Source organism: Elephantulus edwardii, unplaced genomic scaffold (assembly GCF_000299155.1).
Source record: "Elephantulus edwardii isolate Elephantulus edwardi_28Jun2011 unplaced genomic scaffold, EleEdw1.0 scaffold00017, whole genome shotgun sequence".
NCBI classification, from domain to species: Eukaryota; Metazoa; Chordata; class Mammalia; order Macroscelidea; family Macroscelididae; genus Elephantulus; species Elephantulus edwardii.
Genome location: NW_006399767.1, coordinates 24,249,665 through 24,269,443, shown reverse-complemented (window position 1 = coordinate 24,269,443; position 19,779 = coordinate 24,249,665). Strand labels below are relative to the sequence as shown.

The 19,779-nt window shown below is 40.6% G+C and overlaps 1 protein-coding gene across 2 annotated transcripts; it reads left to right on the top strand.

Annotated features, from left to right (window-relative positions):
* Nucleotides 1–4,578: 4,578 nt before the first annotated feature.
* On the top strand, nt 4,579–15,519 carry KCTD20 (potassium channel tetramerization domain containing 20). Of its 2 annotated transcripts, XM_006882037.1 has the most exons (7): nt 4,579–4,738; nt 7,579–7,852; nt 9,974–10,076; nt 10,414–10,534; nt 11,976–12,173; nt 13,653–13,763; nt 15,200–15,519. In XM_006882037.1, exons 1-7 carry the CDS (start codon nt 4,579–4,581, stop codon nt 15,490–15,492), a joined length of 1,260 nt encoding a protein of 419 aa, XP_006882099.1. In that variant the 3' UTR covers nt 15,493–15,519. The 2 variants fall into 2 exon arrangements, with proteins under 2 accessions (XP_006882099.1, XP_006882100.1); XM_006882038.1 differs by lacking the exons at nt 7,579–7,852; nt 9,974–10,076; nt 10,414–10,534.
* Nucleotides 15,520–19,779: the final 4,260 nt, after the last annotated feature.

Here is a 19,779-nt window from a genome sequence, read left to right as displayed (position 1 = left end):
TTTTAATGTTGTGTACATTACTTACCCTTCTTAGTTCCCCCCACCCCCCATGTCAATCCTGTTTTGTAACAGTGGCACTATGCAGTATTTGTCTTTTTGTGGCTGAGACATTTCATTCAGCATAATGTCTTCCATGGTCACCCATTTTGTATAACATTTCATGAGTTCTTTGTTTTTCAGTGCTGCATAGTATTCCTTTGTGTGAATATACCATACCTTCTCTGTCCATTCATTTGTTGAAGGGCACTTTGGTTGTTTCCAACTCTTTGCTATTGTGAACAAAGCAGCAATAAACATGGGTGTGCATATATTGGTTTGGGTCTCAGTTATGGTTTCTTTAGGGTAAATTCCCAGTAGTGGAACTGCTAGGTCAAGTGGTGTATCTATTTCCATTTTTTTGAGAAAGTGCCTTCCATCGTGGTTGCACCATTTTACACTCCCACCAGTGGTGAATAAGGGTTACAGTTTCTCCACAATCTTGCCAGCATTTGTTCTTTGCTGCTCTGTTGAATTTTGCTGTTGTTAACTGCAGTGAGATGATACCTCATAATTGTTTTGAATTGTATCTCTCTTAGAGCTAGGGATTTTGAACATTTCTTCATATGTTTGTTCACCATCTGAATGTCTTCTTTGCTGAAGTGTCTGTTGGGTTGTTTACCATTATCTTGTTGTGGCGTTCGAGTATTCTGTAAATTCTGAATATAAGTCCCTTATCAGACATGTCATTATCAAATTTTTTTCCCCAGTCTGTGACTCCCTTTTTACCCTGTTGGAGAGGTTTTTGGATGTGCATAGGGATTTAATTCTTAGAAGGTCCTGTTCATCTATTTTATCCTCTCCTGGTTGTAGGTTTTTCAGGATACTTGGAAGACTGTTCATGTTGTGGATTAGTGCGTCTAGGGTTCTTCCAAGCTTTTCTCTAATGAAGTTTATAGAGTCTTTGGTTTTAGTTCTAGGTCCTTAATCTACTTTAAGTTGGTTTTTGTGTATGGAGTGAGGTGTGGGTCTTGTTTGAGTTTTCTGCAGATAGTTTTTCAGTAGTGCCAACACCATTTGTTAAAAAGGCTGTCATTTCCCCATTTAACTGATTTTACCTCCTTGTCAAAAATCAGTTGAACATAGGTAGATGGGCTGATTTCTGGATTCTCAATTCTATTCCATTGATCTATGTGTCACTGTGCCAGTACCAGGCTTGTTTGACCACCATGGCAGTGTAGTAGGATTTGAAATCAGAGAGGAAGATGCTCCTACCTTGTTTCTTTTTAAGGAATTCCTTGCTTATTCGGGGTCTCTTTTCATTCCAAATGAAATTGGAGATTGCCTTTTTTATCTCATTGAAGAGATAATTATACTATTTTCTTTACAAAAATTATTTGGTATCTCAATAAGAGATAAAATAGAAAATTGGTGTCTTGGTCTTATTTAATATATCTTAAGCTCTTATGGTCTCTCTGGAGACTAAGGTGCATCTGATACAGCCCATGGTCTTTGCTATCACTTGTTATGCATCAGAGAGTTAGACAGTGACTAAGGAGGATAAAAGGAGAATTGAAGCCTTTGAGTTGTGGTGAAGAAGTATTGAGCTGGAGAAGAGTATTGAGGGTACCATGGACTGCTAGGAAAGCAAACAGATTCATCCTGGAAAGGATAAACCAGGGGGCTCCTTGGAGGCAAGGATTCTGAAGCTCCATCTGACATACTTTGGACATACTGTAAGGAGAGACTCGTCCTTGGAGAGGGACATCATGCTTGGAAGGGTGGAGGGACAGCGCAGGAGAGGAAGGCCCTCTATGAGGTGGATTGATTCAGTGACTGGGATAATCGGGATGGGAGTGTCAGAGAGTGCAATTGGCACAGGACAGAGCAGAGTTTAGGGCTGTTGTACATAGGGTCGCTGTGAGTTGCAAGCAACTCGACGGCACATAACAACAACAACAACAAGCTTTTATGGGAGATAAGATTATAAGTACCACTACATTTTTTAAATAGTGGAAAGCAAAGAAATGTAGATGAAAGAGAGGCTTCTAATATTTTTACTTCAACTTTTGACATTTTTCTTAGACATTGTTGGAGAATCTTTGTATATTCCTTAAAATAAAAATAGTAAAGATTTAATAATTTGTAGATATTATAAATATATATTAGATTGTATATTTAATGCCTTTGTACTGAGCTAGTTTGGCCCCTTTGATTTTCTGACTCTAGCTCTTTACACATTTCATTATAATACTTTACTTTGTCTTCCTGCACTGCCCTTTGAAATCTTTTGTTCAGCACCTTAATATCTTGATTTCTTCCCTCTGCTTTGGCTTCTCAGCACTCTAGTCTCTTTAAACAGTCTCTTTAAAGAGCTTTAGTTTGCTTGGCTCCCCGAGCAACACTCTTGGCACCAGCAGCCAGGAAATTAAAAGAAATACTGTGTTGGGAAAGTCTGCTGTCAGAGGCCTCTCCAAAGTACTGAAAAGCAGTGATGTCAGCCCAGAGACTAAGGTGCACCTGCCATGGTCTTTGCAATCACTTGCTATGCAACAGAGAGCTGGCCAATAACTAGGGAGGATAAAAAGGAGAATTGATGCCTTTGAGCTATGGTGCTAGAGAAGAGTATTGAATATATCATGGACTGCTAAGAGAATGAACGGTTCATCCTGGAGAGGGTTAAACCAGGCTGCTCTTTGGAGGCAAGGATTCTGAAGCTTCTTCTGACATACCTTGGACATGTTACAAGGAGGGATCAGTCCTTGGAGAGAGACATCATGCTTGGGAGGTGGTGGGACAGTGCAGGAGGGGAAGACCCTCGATATGATCAATTGCAGTGACTGGAGGAATGGGGGTGGGTGTGTCAGACGGTAAGATTGACACAGGATAGAGCAGGGTTTATGGCTGTTGTACATAGGGTTGCTAGGAGTCGCAGGCAACTTGACGGCACATAACAACAATACTGAACGTTAATCTTGTGAAGGTTTCTTGGAAAGAGTTGAGGCTAAATCAGTTTTAGAAACTGCATAGTCAGTTCTTTTTCATAAACTATCTTGTTCCTTATAATACTATTTGTAATTGTTATAAACAATTTCAATACTCACAGCTAAGGAAAACCAGAATGGTGCCCAAGCTGTGCAGTGGTTAAGGAATGAACAAAATCTCTGCCTTCTGACATTCAGTTTGGAAGATGTGTTACAGAATGAGAATGATGCATAAGTATAGTTTGTATGTGAAAAAATCTATATGCCTCTGCCAGTAAATCGTGTGTAATAGAAGTGTATTTTTGTAATTTATGAGTAGAGATAGTTGCTTAGAAAAGGAATGTGGGTTCAGGCTGATGAATAAAGGTCTCTTTTTGAAACATCTGATGTCTGAATTTTTAAAGAAAGGACTATCTTTGTGTATTATTTATTAAAAAATTAAATACAGAGAATATACCTAAAAGTACTCAGAAAATCTTTTCCTTTCCTTCATTGGAGATACCAGTCCTACTAAATTCCAAGTGCCTTTTTTTTGTCATCAATGATTTTCGCTCTTTCTCTCATTGACATTGAGTCATAATGGACTTAATCCTCCAGAAGTTTCCTAGGTTATAAATCCCATGAGAGGAGGTTGTCCATCTTTCTCCAAAAGAATTGCTGGTGGACTTGAACCACCAGGGAGGCTTGGCCTTTGAGTTGGCAGCACTGCTCCCTATAGTGTTAACTGCTAAAAAACAAAAAACCTGCCAGAATGAACTCATAGTTAACTTCCAGCAGGCATCTGGAGACTTGTCAGTCCCATGGGAGGAGATTGCCTAGTGTTCTCCCAAGTTGCTTATAGTGGATTGGAACCACCGGAAAGATGCTACTTCATAAAGTCATTTTAAAGGCAGTCTAAATCAGAGCAAGTTCTCAGGAGACAAGCTTATTATATACTGATCCAGGAGACAGCAAAAAAATTTGAACCTGCAAAGGAGAGGAAGACCCTCAATGAATTGTATTGACATGGTGACTGCTGCAATGAGCTCTGGTGTGTCAGAAAGTGTGAGGATGGTGCAGGATAGAACAGGGTTCAGTTCTTTTTATTCATAGGGTCACTATGAGTTGTACTGGACTCAACAGCACTAAACAACAACAAACAACAGACTGTTGGTAAGCAGTAGCTGTAAGTAGAGTAAAATGGTTTTGGATCACATACTTGGGCTTCAATAACTCCAGATGTAGACCTGCTTAGTACTTGTAATGATTACCCAGAATAAAGAGATGAAGCCTCCCTCACAGCTCTACATTATGCCTAATCAGTCACAGGTTTGCAGGAGGCAGTCACCAGACATACTCTTCCTATTGATCAGGCTCTCTATTTAAGGGAGAGATGACATGGTGGGTAGCTTTAGAGGCAGCTGGTTTTTTTGGGGGAAGTGTTAAGGGTTGAGCATGAGCTACAAAAAATAATAGGGAAAAGAAAGAACCTGCCCCTTGCAAGTCAAATTTTGCCCCAATCCCACCCCTTCTTTCACAGAAATCCATAGAAACCTGTTTTGGGAAAGCTGTAAACTGCATATTCCTTCTTCCAGGATATATCTGTGGTCAAGCGGACAGTGCAAGATAGAGTCCAAGGATGAATGTTCACCGTGCCGGTGACAGTGACAGGTTATTGCGGCAAGATGCCAGCCGCCTAGTGGATGATACTTCAACTGCAACTCCAGAAAAAGAAGCAAGTAGCCTGGTGTCATCTGGTCTTCAGAACCTTCCTTATCCCTTAGGCCCCAGGAGTGATGGTATGCTGATTTGATCTTAACTTAATTTGGGGGTCTTTCTGACACCTATGCATCCACGCTAGCAAAAGGCAGGAATGTACTTAATCTGCATAATTATCCACTTATGTGGCTTAACTTGTATCTCACAGTTATAATGCTGACTGGCATTGAACATCTCCAATTATTTAATCACTTTAGCACATTTAAGTCGGTTATAATGGTGTAAGAGAACTACAAGTTTGACTTCAGGAGACAGATTCAAATCCTCTTCTTTAATGAGATCCGTGCTTTCCTAATCTAAAAAACAAAGATACTGCTAGACTTCCTGACTCACAAGGCGGGTGGATTAATGAGTGAATGAGTGTGAAAACTCTTGCTAGTGGCTAGATTCTTTTTAACTTTTAATAAAAATAATAGGAGCAATATTAATGGCAACTATTTATTGAACACTCATAGTGCTAGGAATTTTACATATATATTCTTTTATCAGGGTAGCAAGTTATGGCCTGTGGGTCATACAAATCTGGCTCACTCTTTTATTGCATTGTAAATAAAATTTTATTGGGGCACAGCGATGCCCATTTGTTTATACACTATTGGCTACTTTCTTGCTGCACTGATAAGAGGTGACCCATAAAGCCTTAAATATTTACTTTTTGACCATTTACAGAAAGTTTGCTGATCCATACACTAATCCTTAGAACAGTCCCATAAAGCCTTAAATATTTACTTTTTGACCATTTACAGAAAGTTTGCTGATCCATACACTAATCCTTAGAACAGTTATTATGCCCCTGTAGAATGAGAAAGCTGAGGTAACTTGTTCATGTTTACCTTGTGAGTATATAGGAAGCTGGGATGTGACTCTATGCTTTACTCACCAGCTATATTGTTACTGTTTCTTCTTTGTAAATGGACAGAAGAGTAGAGAGTAAGTGCTACTCTGAAGCACACAGGTGGGGAGGACTTGTATACTGTGTCCTCCTACTCACCCTTTTAAACTCAGGCAAAACCTGATGTGTGCTTCAGACATCAGTCCCAGTTTAAATTGTTGGGGAGATATCAAACATTGGGGCACCTGAGGTGTAGAAGCCTGTCTGGATAATTAGTTCTTGGTGTGCAGACACAGACCACAGAAAATTATATTTTGAACTATAGGATGTAAAACTCTAATCCAGCTTCCGGCTTAGGTTTTGTGTTCTTAATATCTACAAGTGAATGGGTGAAAGGAATACACTTTGTTGTGTTGTTATGTGCCGTTGAGTAGCTTGGAATTCATAGCGATCCTCTGTACAATAGCTCTGAACCCTGCTCTGTCTTGAGACAACCTTATTGCCTCTGACACACCTACCCCCATTACCGCAGCCACTTAGTCAGTCCATCTCATCGAGGGTCTTCTTCCCTTGTGCTGTCCCACCACCCTCCCAAGCATGACATCCCTCGCCAAGGACTGGTCGCACCTTGCAGCATGCCCAAGTGAATTATCAAGTTATATGAGTGCAGGAAATGAAGCTCATTTTCCAGAGGTCATGAGCAGTAATCATGTTCCTGAATAATTACATATAAAATACATGAGTGAAAGTAAGACATTCAACTGGATCTGTAATATTTTCTTTTGAAAAGAAAAATATGAAAACTGAATATACCAACTAAACTTACCAAATCTAGATGATGGGACATAGATTGTAGTAAGCCTGTATTTCTGTTATGTTTGAAATGGTCATTACCTTATTTTAATACATCAAAATAAAATCTATTAGGAGAATGACCTATTTAAAAGAATCTGGTAAATGCTTTCATAAATACTTCCTCCTGAGGGTCTCTGTACAATTTGGGTTTCATGGATTTAATTTTAGGCCTGTTTTGTATCATATGGTTTGATACATTTTTCAGTGTTTTCACGCACCTTCAGTTGATAATAAACAACCCTCTGAGGTAAGTGGAGTGAAAAGAAACATTGCTTTCTTTCCTTCTACAGGTTAAGGAAAATTAAATAATTGCTTAAAGAAAATGGCTTTTTGGTTGACACTAGAACAAAAACTGAGATTCAATGAATAAATCCTAATCCAGGGTCACTTGCATGGGACATTGCTGTAGAGATTCAGACCTGCCTGTCTAAAAATGGTATAGATGCTGCTAATGAATGGTTTTCCAGGGGATAGTGTCAGTGTATTTCTCTGAATTTCTCGGAAATATTTTGGAGACTATGGCAGTGACACACTGAAATGGAAGGTGCCTTAATAACATACAGGAAATTGGTTAGATGTAGGACTCTTGATAGCACAATCGATTAAACACTTGGCAGCTAACTGAAAGGTCAGTGGTTTGTAAATTACAGTTGCTCCTCGAGTAAAGATGTGGCAGTCTGTCTACATCTGTAAAGATCCTAAACAAGGAATCCCTAGGGGACAATTCTGCTCTGTTCTGTGGGGTCACTATGAATCAGAATCGACTTGATAGCATGTAATAATTTAGAGATAAAAGTGAAAACAAATTATTACAGCTGTAGAACAAAGCTTGAAGAGTTATAGAATGTGATAGAAAAACATGTTTGTTTCCATTTATTTATTTTAATACTATTTGATTATTTTTAAGATGTCCACAGTTTAAATGTTTTAATCATTGTCTTTCACCATTTGAGATTCCTGTCTGTCTTTCTTCCTACATAAAAACACAGATGGGGGACTCTCAGGGCGTCCATCTATGAGTTTATTCATTTACTGTTTTATCTTTAGTTGCTGTAGGCAAGAGTGTCTGCTTGTCAACACCTAAAAGTGCTGTTTGTTTAAAACAAAGCCCTTCCGAATCACCTCAAAGTTTCTTGGTCCCAAGTTATTTTTGTTTGTTGTATGATCTTCTAGACTTTTCACTTGACTATGCCTCTCAGCCAACCAATCTTCAGTTCTCACACGGAATGCCACTTCCTGAAGACATTAAAGGCTCCTGCTTCCAAACTGGAAATAAACGGACCCATGAACCCTTTATTGCACCAGAACGATTTGGAAACATCAGTGCAGGCTTTGGCAATAACTCCCATTCCCAAGCGCCAGAGAAAGTTACGCTTCTCGTAGATGGCACACGTTTTGTTGTGAATCCACAGATTTTCACTGCTCATCCAGATACCATGTTGGGAAGGTAACTGACAGTCATTTCATTCCAGTTTTACTGTGTTCTCTAGAACCAACAGCTCTATCGGCTATTTATCTAAGTACTGGATGTAAGAATAAACGGCATCACGTTGCTCCTTTTTCTACCATCAAACCTTTGTGAGAAAGGGAGGCAAACTGGTTATACTAGTGGTATTTTTAATATTTTTATTTTGCTTACAAAGCTAACTTAATGAAATAAATTTCCCTGAAGGAAGTAAAATCTTACAACTGTGGAAAATAACCTGCTACATTTCTTTCCCTATTTTATCAACTTAATGAAAGCAAAACTCAGATGGTTTCAGTTCTTTTTTCCCCACAATTTGTATAATATCACAGAAGTAATGTTTTCTGATGTGCTGAGATGAGGTGAGATCTAAGTCATGGGAGTTTTGTTTGGGTATTTTGTTTAGTTGTTTTTGCCTTGTTTTCATGAATAGAATTAGAGGAATATTCCACATGATACAGGACCAAGCCCCAGAGGAGAAAAGTGGACCCCTACCACTTAGAAGTATATTTTTAGTTTATTTCAAGATTTAACCTCATTCAGGACTTTGAACTAAACCATAGTGGAAGTCAAACTGAATCACTAATCTGTGAAAAATCCTCATTAAATGGAATTCTGTTATTTTGTGCTAAATATCTGTATTTTTCTCAATCATCTGAATTAAAACAGTTTCCACACTGGTCCTATATTTTATTTATCAAGGTTAATTTCCTGGCCATCATCTTTCTGTCACTACTGTTATTGGCCCCAGAAGAGTTCCCTGGTGCTTTTGGGAGCAGGAAAGGTTATGTGAGATCTTGGCTGTTTAGGTGATTAATTCATCTGTAGAGGTGGGTTGTGTGAATTAGTCAAGTTTGTTCTGTCTTGTGGCTATGTAAAGTAGCCATTGAGCTTACAGATGTGGGCTACTAGTCATAAAAGGGCCCAGTTGAGAGACTTTCAGTGAATTAAGACAATTCATATCATTCCCAGGTAAACTCCTCTGAGCGTAAATGGCGATGGTAATAGATGGGGGTTATGGCATATAATGGTATATGCTGCTCACTGTTCTGATTCACAGCTGTCTCCTCTACACTTGAACCAGACAGTCTTTGAAGACTACTTTAATCCTGATGGCTTTCTTAGGCATGGTGCAGTGATTTGGGAATTTTTTACAGGCCTTTGAAAGGCAGCCAATTTGGAGTAGAGAAGACAGTTGAACATCAGGCCTTCCCAGCAGGTTAAGGAAGGAAATGGACTCATTGACATGAGTCTCTTGGGAAATGAAACCATGCTGGGTAAAGATTCCTGCCTGCTCCATCTTTTGTGCTGGCTTCCCACTTTCAAAACTCAGAGTACAGTGGGAATTACAGAAGTCACAGGGCCAGTTAGACTAGAAGGGATCTGAGAGAAGAGAGGAAGCAAATAAGAAAAGGGAGACTTCCTCCCTGTGCACCAAGACCTGTGAGTTCATGGCAGAGCAGGAATGCTGCTCTGAAATGTGTCACCCTGCTTCTCAGTCCAGCCCGCCCTCATGTGCTAGATGGCATGAGCTTTCCATCATTAGTTTTACTCCTTAGAATGAATAGGGGATTTCCCCCAGAGTTAAACATCAAGTTATGTGCCCCTAATACAGATTTGTGTATCAGATCAGATGTTAAGTGAACCCGATAACAAAATTCAGAAATACTGAGAAATGACATGTTGGATAGGTCAATATTTATGGAAGTAGAGGAAGGAACAGGAAAGGTCAGGTACGTGAAGTACCATCTTCCTGAGCAGGGCAGCTGCCTTAGCAGTGGGCAGGGTATGAAAGGCTCCAGTGGTTTTCCAAGGTTCACCTCCACAGTTGCTATCAAAGAAAACAACACTGCAGGTAAACCATGAAGACTTCGTGCTGCTTCCCTCTTTACACTCAAATATTTGAGGCAACCGCTAGGACCTTCTTTACCTGTCTGAAGAGCTTTCCCTGAGACTTGAATATGCCTAGTAGGATTCAGGTCCCAGAGCTCTGACACTGAGAAAGTTGAGTAAAGTCTTTTAGAGTGAGGCGGCAGGACAAGAAGTCTCCTCACTGAAGGCCTCTGCTGGAGAAGGTAAGCTTGTTGCCTGTGTCTCTTTCAGGATGTTTGGACCAGGAAGAGAGTACAATTTCACGAGGCCCAATGAGAAAGGAGAATATGAGATTGCCGAAGGAATCAGTGCAACTGTATTTCGAACAGTCCTGGTGTGTAGTAGTCTTTTTGCCACATTTTCTTCCCTGAGGCATGAGCCCCATCAGTCTGTGTTATACTTACATTGGATCCCTGGTCTCTCTCAGTTGCCTTTCTCTCCTTTTCTGTTCCTGTAGCCTTTAAATTCTTGATTCTCTAAGTTCAGTCGGATGACAAGTTTTGATTCCACTTGTCAGGAAAGCAGGAAACTCTTACCATTTAATATATTCTCAATTTGGTGACACTTCCAACAATTGGCACATTTACAAAATCAAGCAAGAACGAATAGAGTAACAGAGGTAATTTCTCATCTTGTTCTTTGCCTACATTTCTTCTTCCTGCTCTCTACAGGATTACTACAAAACTGGAATCATCAATTGTCCTGATGGCATCTCTATTCCAGACCTCAGAGATACATGTGATTATCTTTGCATTAACTTTGACTTCAACACCATCCGGTGTCAGGATCTGAGTAAGTACTGGAGGAACTGTCAGTAGCATTTACTATTAATTTGCTTATAATTAACTGACATTTTCTTTTCTTTTCATTTTCTATTATTAAAAAGATGTAGTTTCAAGTGTGGGTTAAAAGTCACCTTTAAAAGCAAAGCTGTGATACTAATGAACTCATTCCTTCTCTTGTCTCAAAGGACTGAGAAATTGGAGTAAACAACTGAAAACAGGTAGTAGATCTTAAATGTAGCTTGACCTCTGAGTCACCAAGCTAATTGCCATTTCTTCTCTCATGATTTTGGTGTGTGTCATTCATCATTTAACAAACAAAGATACTGATTCTGAAAAATAAGGAAAGGCTCACTTAGAGTCAAGCTATATAAATTAACTGGAATTTTGTCTTTATTTTTAACTCTGTTTATTAAACGCCTTACAGATATGGACTTGCTTAAATCTTTTTAACAACTGTGAAGCATTGGTGATAAAACCATATTTAACAAATACAGCAGAGTTTATCTGCTTTGATGGATGTGAGCATTAAAGGTTGAATTTAGAACTCAGATAGCCTCACTGTGTCATGCTCTTACTGCTATCTAGGCTTCCTGAAACTTTTTAATACATTTTATTCTTTGAAGTTGGTATTTACTAGATGTTATCAAGTTGATTCTGACTCAGTGACTCTGTGATAAAGTAGAAAACTGTCCCATGGGGCTTAAAGGCAGTAGTCTTTAATCTGAGTTGGTAGTAAGAAACTGTGCTGCAATCCCAAAGGCATACAGTTTGAATCCACCAGCTGTTTCATAGGAAGAGGATGGGCAGTCTCCTGTGCGATTTACTGCCTCTGTAAGCTCACTGGAGGCTGAGCTACTAGTCATTTCCAGCTTGAAAGCATACCACCACAACAGCAGTATTGCTGCAGCTGGTTATCAGCTCTTTCTCCTGTAAAGCTGCCAGTTTTTAGGTTAGCTGCCAAGCACTTAACCATTTGTGCTACCAGAGCTCTTTATTCTTTGATGCCTTCTTCTATACGTTCAGGAAGGCCTCTGGGCATTCTCTCCTGGCAGCCCAACAAGCTTCTTGGTGTCTCCAATCCAGTGTCTCCAGAAATCAGGGTCCAGAGCATCTTCATAAGAGCTACTACAAAGAGTCATTCCAAGTGATGGTTCTGTCTCTTGGAGAATTAATGTGGTCTTAATCTGACACTGAATTCCCAACAAAACCTCAGGTGATCAAAATGTTCCAGGAATTCTTAACCTTAAATGAAGAGTGGCAGAATATACAGCATAGCTGATAAAGTAAGCTTAATTTATCACCTTGGGACAGGAAACAGTGTCTTTGCCTTGAAACAGGCCACTTCTTGACCTTGTCTGATAGCAGCTATTACCTGAGTCTTTTTTTTTCATCCCCCAAATTTGTGCATGTAGGCAGAAAGGATGCTAACCTGCATTTTCTCTCACCAGGTGCTCTCCTGCATGAACTCTCTAATGACGGTGCTCACAAGCAGTTCGATCACTACCTCGAAGAACTAATCCTGCCCATCATGGTGGGCTGTGCCAAGAAAGGGGAGCGAGAGTGCCACATTGTTGTGCTGACAGATGAGGATTCTGTGGACTGGGATGAAGACCACCCCCCACCCATGGGGGAGGAATATTCCCAAAGTAGGTGCCACTACTGCATAGATGTTTTCAGCAGGAAACACACACTGCCCTACAGAATAGCAGTTAGAACTGGCATAAGTCACACATGCATCTGGATGAGTGCTAGTGATGACAAGTCTGCCTGACGACCTTCATGCGGGGGAATATAGTAAATATTACACAGTCCACCCCACCACTCATGTCTAGTGCTAAATGTGTCAGATAATGAGATGGTACAATAATGGTGATTTCATTCTTGATTTAATTTTAAAATATTTCTCATTGGTAATAATACCAAGTTCAGGAACTACAAAACGCTACAGTTCTTGAAAAATATTCCTCCCACAGACCTTTTCACCAGGCTAACCTCAATTTCCTTTACATCCTTCTAGTATTCTCAGTGTACCTGTTTCAGTAATATATCATATTTCTTTCATTTCAAATGTTACTATATCTGAACCATGATATACTATATATTGGGGTGCTCTAATGGCCTAGGGGCAAGAAGCTGCTCTGCAGTCTCGAGGCATGCAGTTCAAGGCCACCAAGCCACTCTGTGGGGAAAGTATGGGCAGTCTCCTCCCGTGTGATTAACTGCCTCTGAAAACCCCCCCAGAGGGTCAGCTGTGGGTCGGTTCTGACTCTACGGTATACAACAACATATTAAATACTGTCCATATCATGTCTTAGATTTAAAATCTCCTTGTACGTTTTCATTGCTGCGTAATATTTCTTTGCAATACACACATTTAACAAGTCTGCTGGTGGACGTTTAAACTATGCCCAGACTTCTGTTAGAAATGCTGCACTGGATATTCTTTTATATAGTGTTATCACACATTTATTTTTAGAGATTAATTTCTAAAAATAGGATTTGTCTAAAGGTTTGTATTTTTCTAATTTCAAGAGATGTTGTTAAAAAGGTTCTCCACAAAGATTGTGCATATTTACACTCACAAAAATGTGACAGCTTTGTCCCCTATAGCTGCACCAGTATTGCTAGTCTGGTAGGTTAAAAAAAATTGCATTGAGTCTTAATTTGCATTTCTCATTTCACGAGTAAGGCTGAACATCTTTAATATTAAAAAGCCATTTTCATTTCTTTCTCTATGAAGTATTTGTATCTTTTGCCCCCACACATTACAAAATGGGATTGTTCATTTTTACATATTTGTATCAACTCTGTGTATCGGCCTTGTAATGAGCATTGTGACTGTTTTTCCCATTGGGGGGTTTGTGTTTTCCATTTGAGTTGTGGTGGTGGGGACTCTGCAGAGATGTGCAGTTTCACATCATCAGCCACAGACAGAAGGACCGCCATCATGGGCCTCTAATTTCTCTGATTTCTTTTTTATTCTTACGGTTCATTAATTTATGTAATGGTTAATCCTTGATTCATTTGATTTTCTTTGGCATCATGGGTAAGGCGTACCTTTCATTAGTGTGAATCTGCTATCATGTTCTTATGGAATGCATTATGACTAACCTTTTTTATCCTAGTTCTTTATAGCTCTAAGCTCTACAGATTTTTTAAATACATTGAGAATCGAGATGTTGCAAAAACAGTGTTGAAAGAACGGGGCCTAAAGAACATTCGCATCGGAATTGAAGGTAAGTAAACCCCAGCCCACTCACTGCTCAGGCCGCACGCCCATGGGGTAGGGCACATCCTGTGGCAGCTGGGCCTGTCCTTACAGCGGCTCAGTGGTGAGAGGTCCAGAGACCAGCACACTTTAGAAAGTACTTTCCTATTCATGTTTAAACAACTTTTGTTCTCATTCACACTGTCCCCCACCCCCAAGTTGAAAAACATTTAACAGCCTAGGAATAAGTTCTGATTTTCCACATGAGAATAGAGAGCAGAGAAGGCAGAGGGCAGTAGTGGGTAAACAGCAGGCTTCTGGTCTCAGATCTGCAGGTAGTCTTGACAAGGCCTTTTCTGAGATCTCCATAGGTCCTTCTGGGAATTCTTTTTACCCACTGCATTCGTTGGAGGAGCATCTTGGTGTACTGACAGAGCCTCCTGTGCACTGAACCCCCGCTGGTGGTCCCAAGGCTTGGGGAAGGGTCACAGAGACTGATTGTTGGAGGGGCTGAAGCTACCTGCTCTCTCCTCCCCCAGTTTTTGTGACTCTTTTTTAAACTATTCTGCCATCTCATGCTTATCTACAGAACGCATCAGACCTTCACTGTGTCTGATTTAGGTTAAAATTTAAAATTGGATGAGACTCTGAGGCTATTTAATAACTTTGCAGTGTGTCCTTTTCTCCTGGGAAACAGGACACACTCCCACCCCACCCCCACTCCCACTGCCCCAGACAGACCATCAGAGTGTAGAGAACCCTTCACATGTCTCACAGGTAACCCCCCCTGCTTTTCTGGTTCTAGCTTTGCTGGTTTCTTCCTTCATGTCATTTGTTCCAATATTGCAGGTAGTATTCTGTGTTTTGACCTAATATTCTACATTTCTGTAACTCTTCCTCACCTTTCACCCAATCTGTCCTCTAACCCATTGCCACTGTTTCCACTATGACTCAGCTACCCTGTGGTCTAAAGAACCAGAAGAGGACTAAAGTAGGCATGCCCTAGAAGGATTTTTCTTGTATGGAATAACAACTCATAAAATGAGTCAGATGCTTCTCTTCTTGCATTCGCTCTCACTCATTAGGGTTGAGCTGGGACTGACTCATGGTTGACCCTCCCGATCGCCCAGGAGGAGGCAGCCATCTTTCCTCCGGTGGAGCGGCTAGTGGTTCAAACCTTTGAGTTGGCAGCCAAGCTCCTAGCAGACTACACCACTGGGCCTCCTTCCTCTTCCATCAGGGGGGTAGAATTCTTGTTGCTTCCCTTAGTTTAGCACTGTCTAGGAACAAGACTTATTAGCTTGAGTAGGAGGGAGGCAAGCAAATATGTAGCTGGAGTTGGAAGAGCAGAGAACTCCCCAAATAGTTTTCATGTGAATGTAGGTGTGAGAGGAAAGTGATGTGGTTAGGAAGGAGAAAGTGCAGGAAGGCAGAGTGAGTGATTGGTCCTTTTCACTGTTTCAGGTTATCCTACATGTAAAGAAAAGATTAAGAGAAGACCTGGTGGCCGGTCTGAAGTAATCTACAATTATGTACAGCGCCCTTTTATCCAGATGTCATGGGAAAAGGAAGAAGGGAAGAGTCGTCATGTGGATTTCCAGTGTGTTCGAAGCAAATCCCTCACTAATTTGGTAGCTGCTGGAGAAGATGTCTTGGAAGACCAGGAGATACTAATGCACCATCCGCCCCAAGTGGATGAACTTGATCGGCTAAATGCCCCACTCTCTCAGATGGCTTCTAATGACTTTCAGGATTAGGGCCTGCGCTGGGTCTCCTCTTTCTGGCTGGTTTGTCTCACTCTTGAGGAAGGGACGTGTTTTTCCTCCATCCTTTTCCTTTCTCCATAATTAATGTGTGTCCTTTCAAGTTCTTACCTCCATGAGGAAGTTTTGTGGTTTTGGTTTGTATTTTTGTTGGGTTTTTTTATTTTGTTATTTTTTTAAAGCAGCACTGGTAATTTAGCTACCAGCTTTGCAGCAGCCCTGGAAACTTGAAAAATTTGGGTTCTGGTGCTGTTCACTCAGTCTTTTCATAACTGAAAAACAGGAAAGTAAGTTTAAGGCTCCTGTTGCTTCCTATTCAGCAATGGAATCCTCATCCTTTACATTCAGTTCTTGGGTGTTACTTGTTTTGTTTTATACGGTGTAAGTCACTTAGTAGCAAAGGGACCAAACGTAAAAGGACAATCTGTTATCTCATGGATGCAAGCTTTGATGGGGTGGGTCGTTAGAGGTTATGAGAAAGCCTTTCCAGGAAATGGTTCCCGCACCCACTGCATCTGGGAAGAACAAGGCACTTGTTCAGAATGTCTAACAGGAAAACCTTAACAACTTAAATTCAGTACTTTTCATCAATGCAGTGAACAATCCACAGCCACACAGATAAAATGTTTGGCAGGAAGGGTAAAGGCATAACAGTGTCAAACCATTTGACCTTCAAGGTTTTTGAGTCTTAACAGATTCATATGAAATGAAACTCACAACTTGAACCTCTACAAATGAAGCCACTCAGATCATCCTAGCTGTGAAGTTATCATTCTTAGGGGCTGGGGCAGCACAATGCTGCAAATGTGACTCGAAGACCATGGATGCCACATGAAGGCTTTCAGAATGTAGGCAGAAATGGCCCACTGGACTGAATGAAAAGACATGAGAACTAGGAATAGGTTAGTATCACTTGCTTAGCTGAACCTATGGAGGCATTTTCTATGGATATTTCTTTCAAACCACAGTATTTTTCCTTAATGCTAATTCATGTGAGTTTTTTTTTTTTTCATGTGAGTTTTTTAAAATAACCGGTCAGCTGCTTATACATCAAGTAAGAAAACAGTATCATCCTTAAAATATGAATAGAGACCTAAGCCACTTTGAGCTGTGTGTTCTGTTAGCATTAAGACCCCAAACTGCTCTCCCCCCAGGTCCCACAGACAGTATTGAACCACCTTCCTTTGAAGTTAACAGCAGAGCTGGCTTAAGAGATAGTCAGCACTTCGGGGACCAAACAGTCCACAGCTAGATGTGTCTTGATGTTACATCCCTATTTGTGCTGTAAATTTGTGTCCCAATCAGCTATCCAGGACTTTGATTAACCATAAATTGTGAACAGGCACAATTTCATTCAGGTTTTAAATATGTGGCTTTGATTTTCTTCTATTCCATTTCTGTAAGATGTGAGAGGACAAGTTATTTGATTCTATTTTATGACCCTCAGTTATTCTCCAAAGATAAAATCAAGATACTTTTTCCAGGCTTGAAAAGGGACTTACTCAAAAAGGGAAATAGTTAGGATTAAAGCAAGCCATCTCAGAACTATAGAGGTCTTCTGATTAACTATCAGCTACTATTTACAAGGCTAATGGCTGGGATTAAGGACCCCCTTAACTTAAAGATAGTTTCTCTTTATGTGAAAACCAATTGGCTGTGTCTGTGTTCCAGTTAGGTATTGACCTTACCATTACCCCATTCTCTTATCAACTGGCAGTTGACCAGTCTTATAATTGTTTAATGGTGCTTTCTTCACCCTTCTCAGTGGACACTTCCATCCCATTACAGAGGAATCCAGTCACCTGTTCTGGTGTTAGGAATTGTATCTTAGTATTTTTGCTATGTGTAACTACCCCTCAATTTGTAGTGTATGTGTTGCTAACATTAAGTGTAAACACTCCACTGCTAGCACTCTAATATGTAGCCTTTCCATCAGTTGGAAGCCAGGTATGAAAGGAAGGTCTGGACTGGACACCTTGTTCCATGGAAAGGATCCATTTCTCTGGCTTTCAAGAACTAAGTCTTATTTTTCCTCAGTTTAGATTAACATGCTTTTGGTCCCAACCCAGGAGGTTTGAGTTGGAAATAATGTGGTAAATCTCTGCCTGTGTCATGGTGACTTGGGGAGCCCCTCCCTCCCGCCTGGAGCCCAGCATCACCACAGCTAGGCAGTTCCACTCGGCTGTGACATTCAGCAGTGGCTGGGCTTCTCAGTGGACAAGGGCTGGGTCACGCCCTTCCATGTCAGTCAGTGGCCACTTTTTTAAAAAGAAAAAGGTGGAAATGAAGTTTGATGGGGTTTTTTTTCTAAGTGCCTAGAAAATTAAGCCAAACTGTTTATACTGACACATTTTCTTAGGAAAATGGTTTTACCCAGAATATCTAATTCAGAGGCCTCTGAGCGAGCCACGATGACCCTGAATGAAGTTCAGAGTCCCGTGTGTGTGTGTGTGTGTGTGTGTGTGTGTGTGTGTGTGTGTGTGTGTGTGTGTTACCAAGAATATTAGGAACATTTGCCTTTGAGCAGTTGAGGAAAGGGTGAGGGGTCAGTGATCAATATATCAGGTGATTTTATGGGTTCTCCAAAGTAGGATAGCTCTAGAGAAAATAGGTTCAAACAATGACCACAAAAATGGTAAACTAGAAAGCAGCTGGATTTCCTGTGCAATGTTGCAGTGGCCAGTGCTGAACTCAATTTCATGAACCATTTGCAAGCTAATGTGTGTAAGTCTATGTAATTCTGAGGAATAAGCCCAGAAACACTTGATATACTTGCAAACCATATCCCAAAAGGGAAGTTCAGAACATGGGCTTAACCTGTTTTAATGTGATAGAAAATTGGGGATTTTAAAATCAAGTGTCAGAAATAATCAAGAGATTTTAGTAATTTGTTCAATGCCACTTCTTGCCATCATTTTGAAATTGTTAACAATAGTAGGCCCGGGAAGCAAACCTGATTCTGACTTGAATGAAGGAGCCACACTGTGTCCTGGGTGGGATCGTCTCTGGAGAAGATTACATTTTCCCTTAAAGGCAAAAGGCCCATCAGCTTTGCCTTTTATTTTGTATTTACTTTTAAAGCTGCACTTGTTCACATACCAGTGTTTACGAAATCCTGTATTTGGGATGCTTTTTCTATAATTAAAGTATTATCATTTGTGTGTGTGTGTGTGTGTGTGTTCTTTATAAAAGTAGCCAGTCAGATGTTACAGGAAATGTAAAGAAGTGCCCAGGCTACTTGAGAGCTAACTTCCCTGAGGGGGACATGGGAGTCGCAGTGAGCCTGTGTGTGCTCTCCCCACCCTGCATTCCCTGTACCTCACAGTGACCAGAGTGTTTATGGTCAGCCCTTTCTTGAGTCCTGGCTCGCTTGGCATTCAGAATCCCTTGAGTGCTTGGCAGTTCCTCTGTATGACTAAATTAATAGGATGTGTAACCAAATGTAAATTTAAAAGAGCCATGAACTAATTATGGCTAAAGCTGGAGAGGATCAGTGATAGGCAAGGCAGATAATAGGGGCTAAAGGGAGTCCTGGTGTACTCTCAAAACACTAGAGAGCATTTTCCTCATGCATTGGTTGGTATGCTTTTGCTTCACTCTAGTGACAGGTGGGTTGCCTCAGTTCACAGCCTGGGAGCTTACTGGGGATGCTGATCACCTCAGAGTGCTAAAACAAGCCACCTCTTCTTAAACGGCACAAGAGTTAAGAAATGGCCAAGAACATTCTGAAGACATGGCCTACACAGAGTAGCTCCAAAGTATTTGGACATACAAACATAAGCAGTCTTGGTCACTGAGGAAGTCCCAATGGATGGAGTAACCAAGTTTTGCTGTATAGAAGCCAAGTCATGAAGGAAAACTATTAGGTGACTTGGATTTATAGTTATGGAGGAGATGTGCCAGGTAGACTCTGTGATATGATTGATACAAAAGTGACTTTACAGTCACCAAGGAAGAGGATAGGGTGACAAGGATAAGGCTGGGCCAGAGTCATGAGAGACTAGTAGTTCAGACGAAAGTGTTGGACTTTAGAGCCCTAATGGGCAAAATGACATCAGATTTGGAAACTTAAGCTTAAAAGAGAGGACAAAGTCAGCTAAAAGACCATGGCAAAGCACAGAGATGCCAGACTGGTGGATGGCAGAGCCTGAAATGTTTTGAGGGTCATTTAAGAAGGCTGATATTTCTGGCTTCGACAGCTGGGTAGAATGATTTAGGGTTTTAAAAAAAGCTGTGAAGCAAGAGGAATTCCATTTAGACAATTTAGTTTGAACTTCGAGA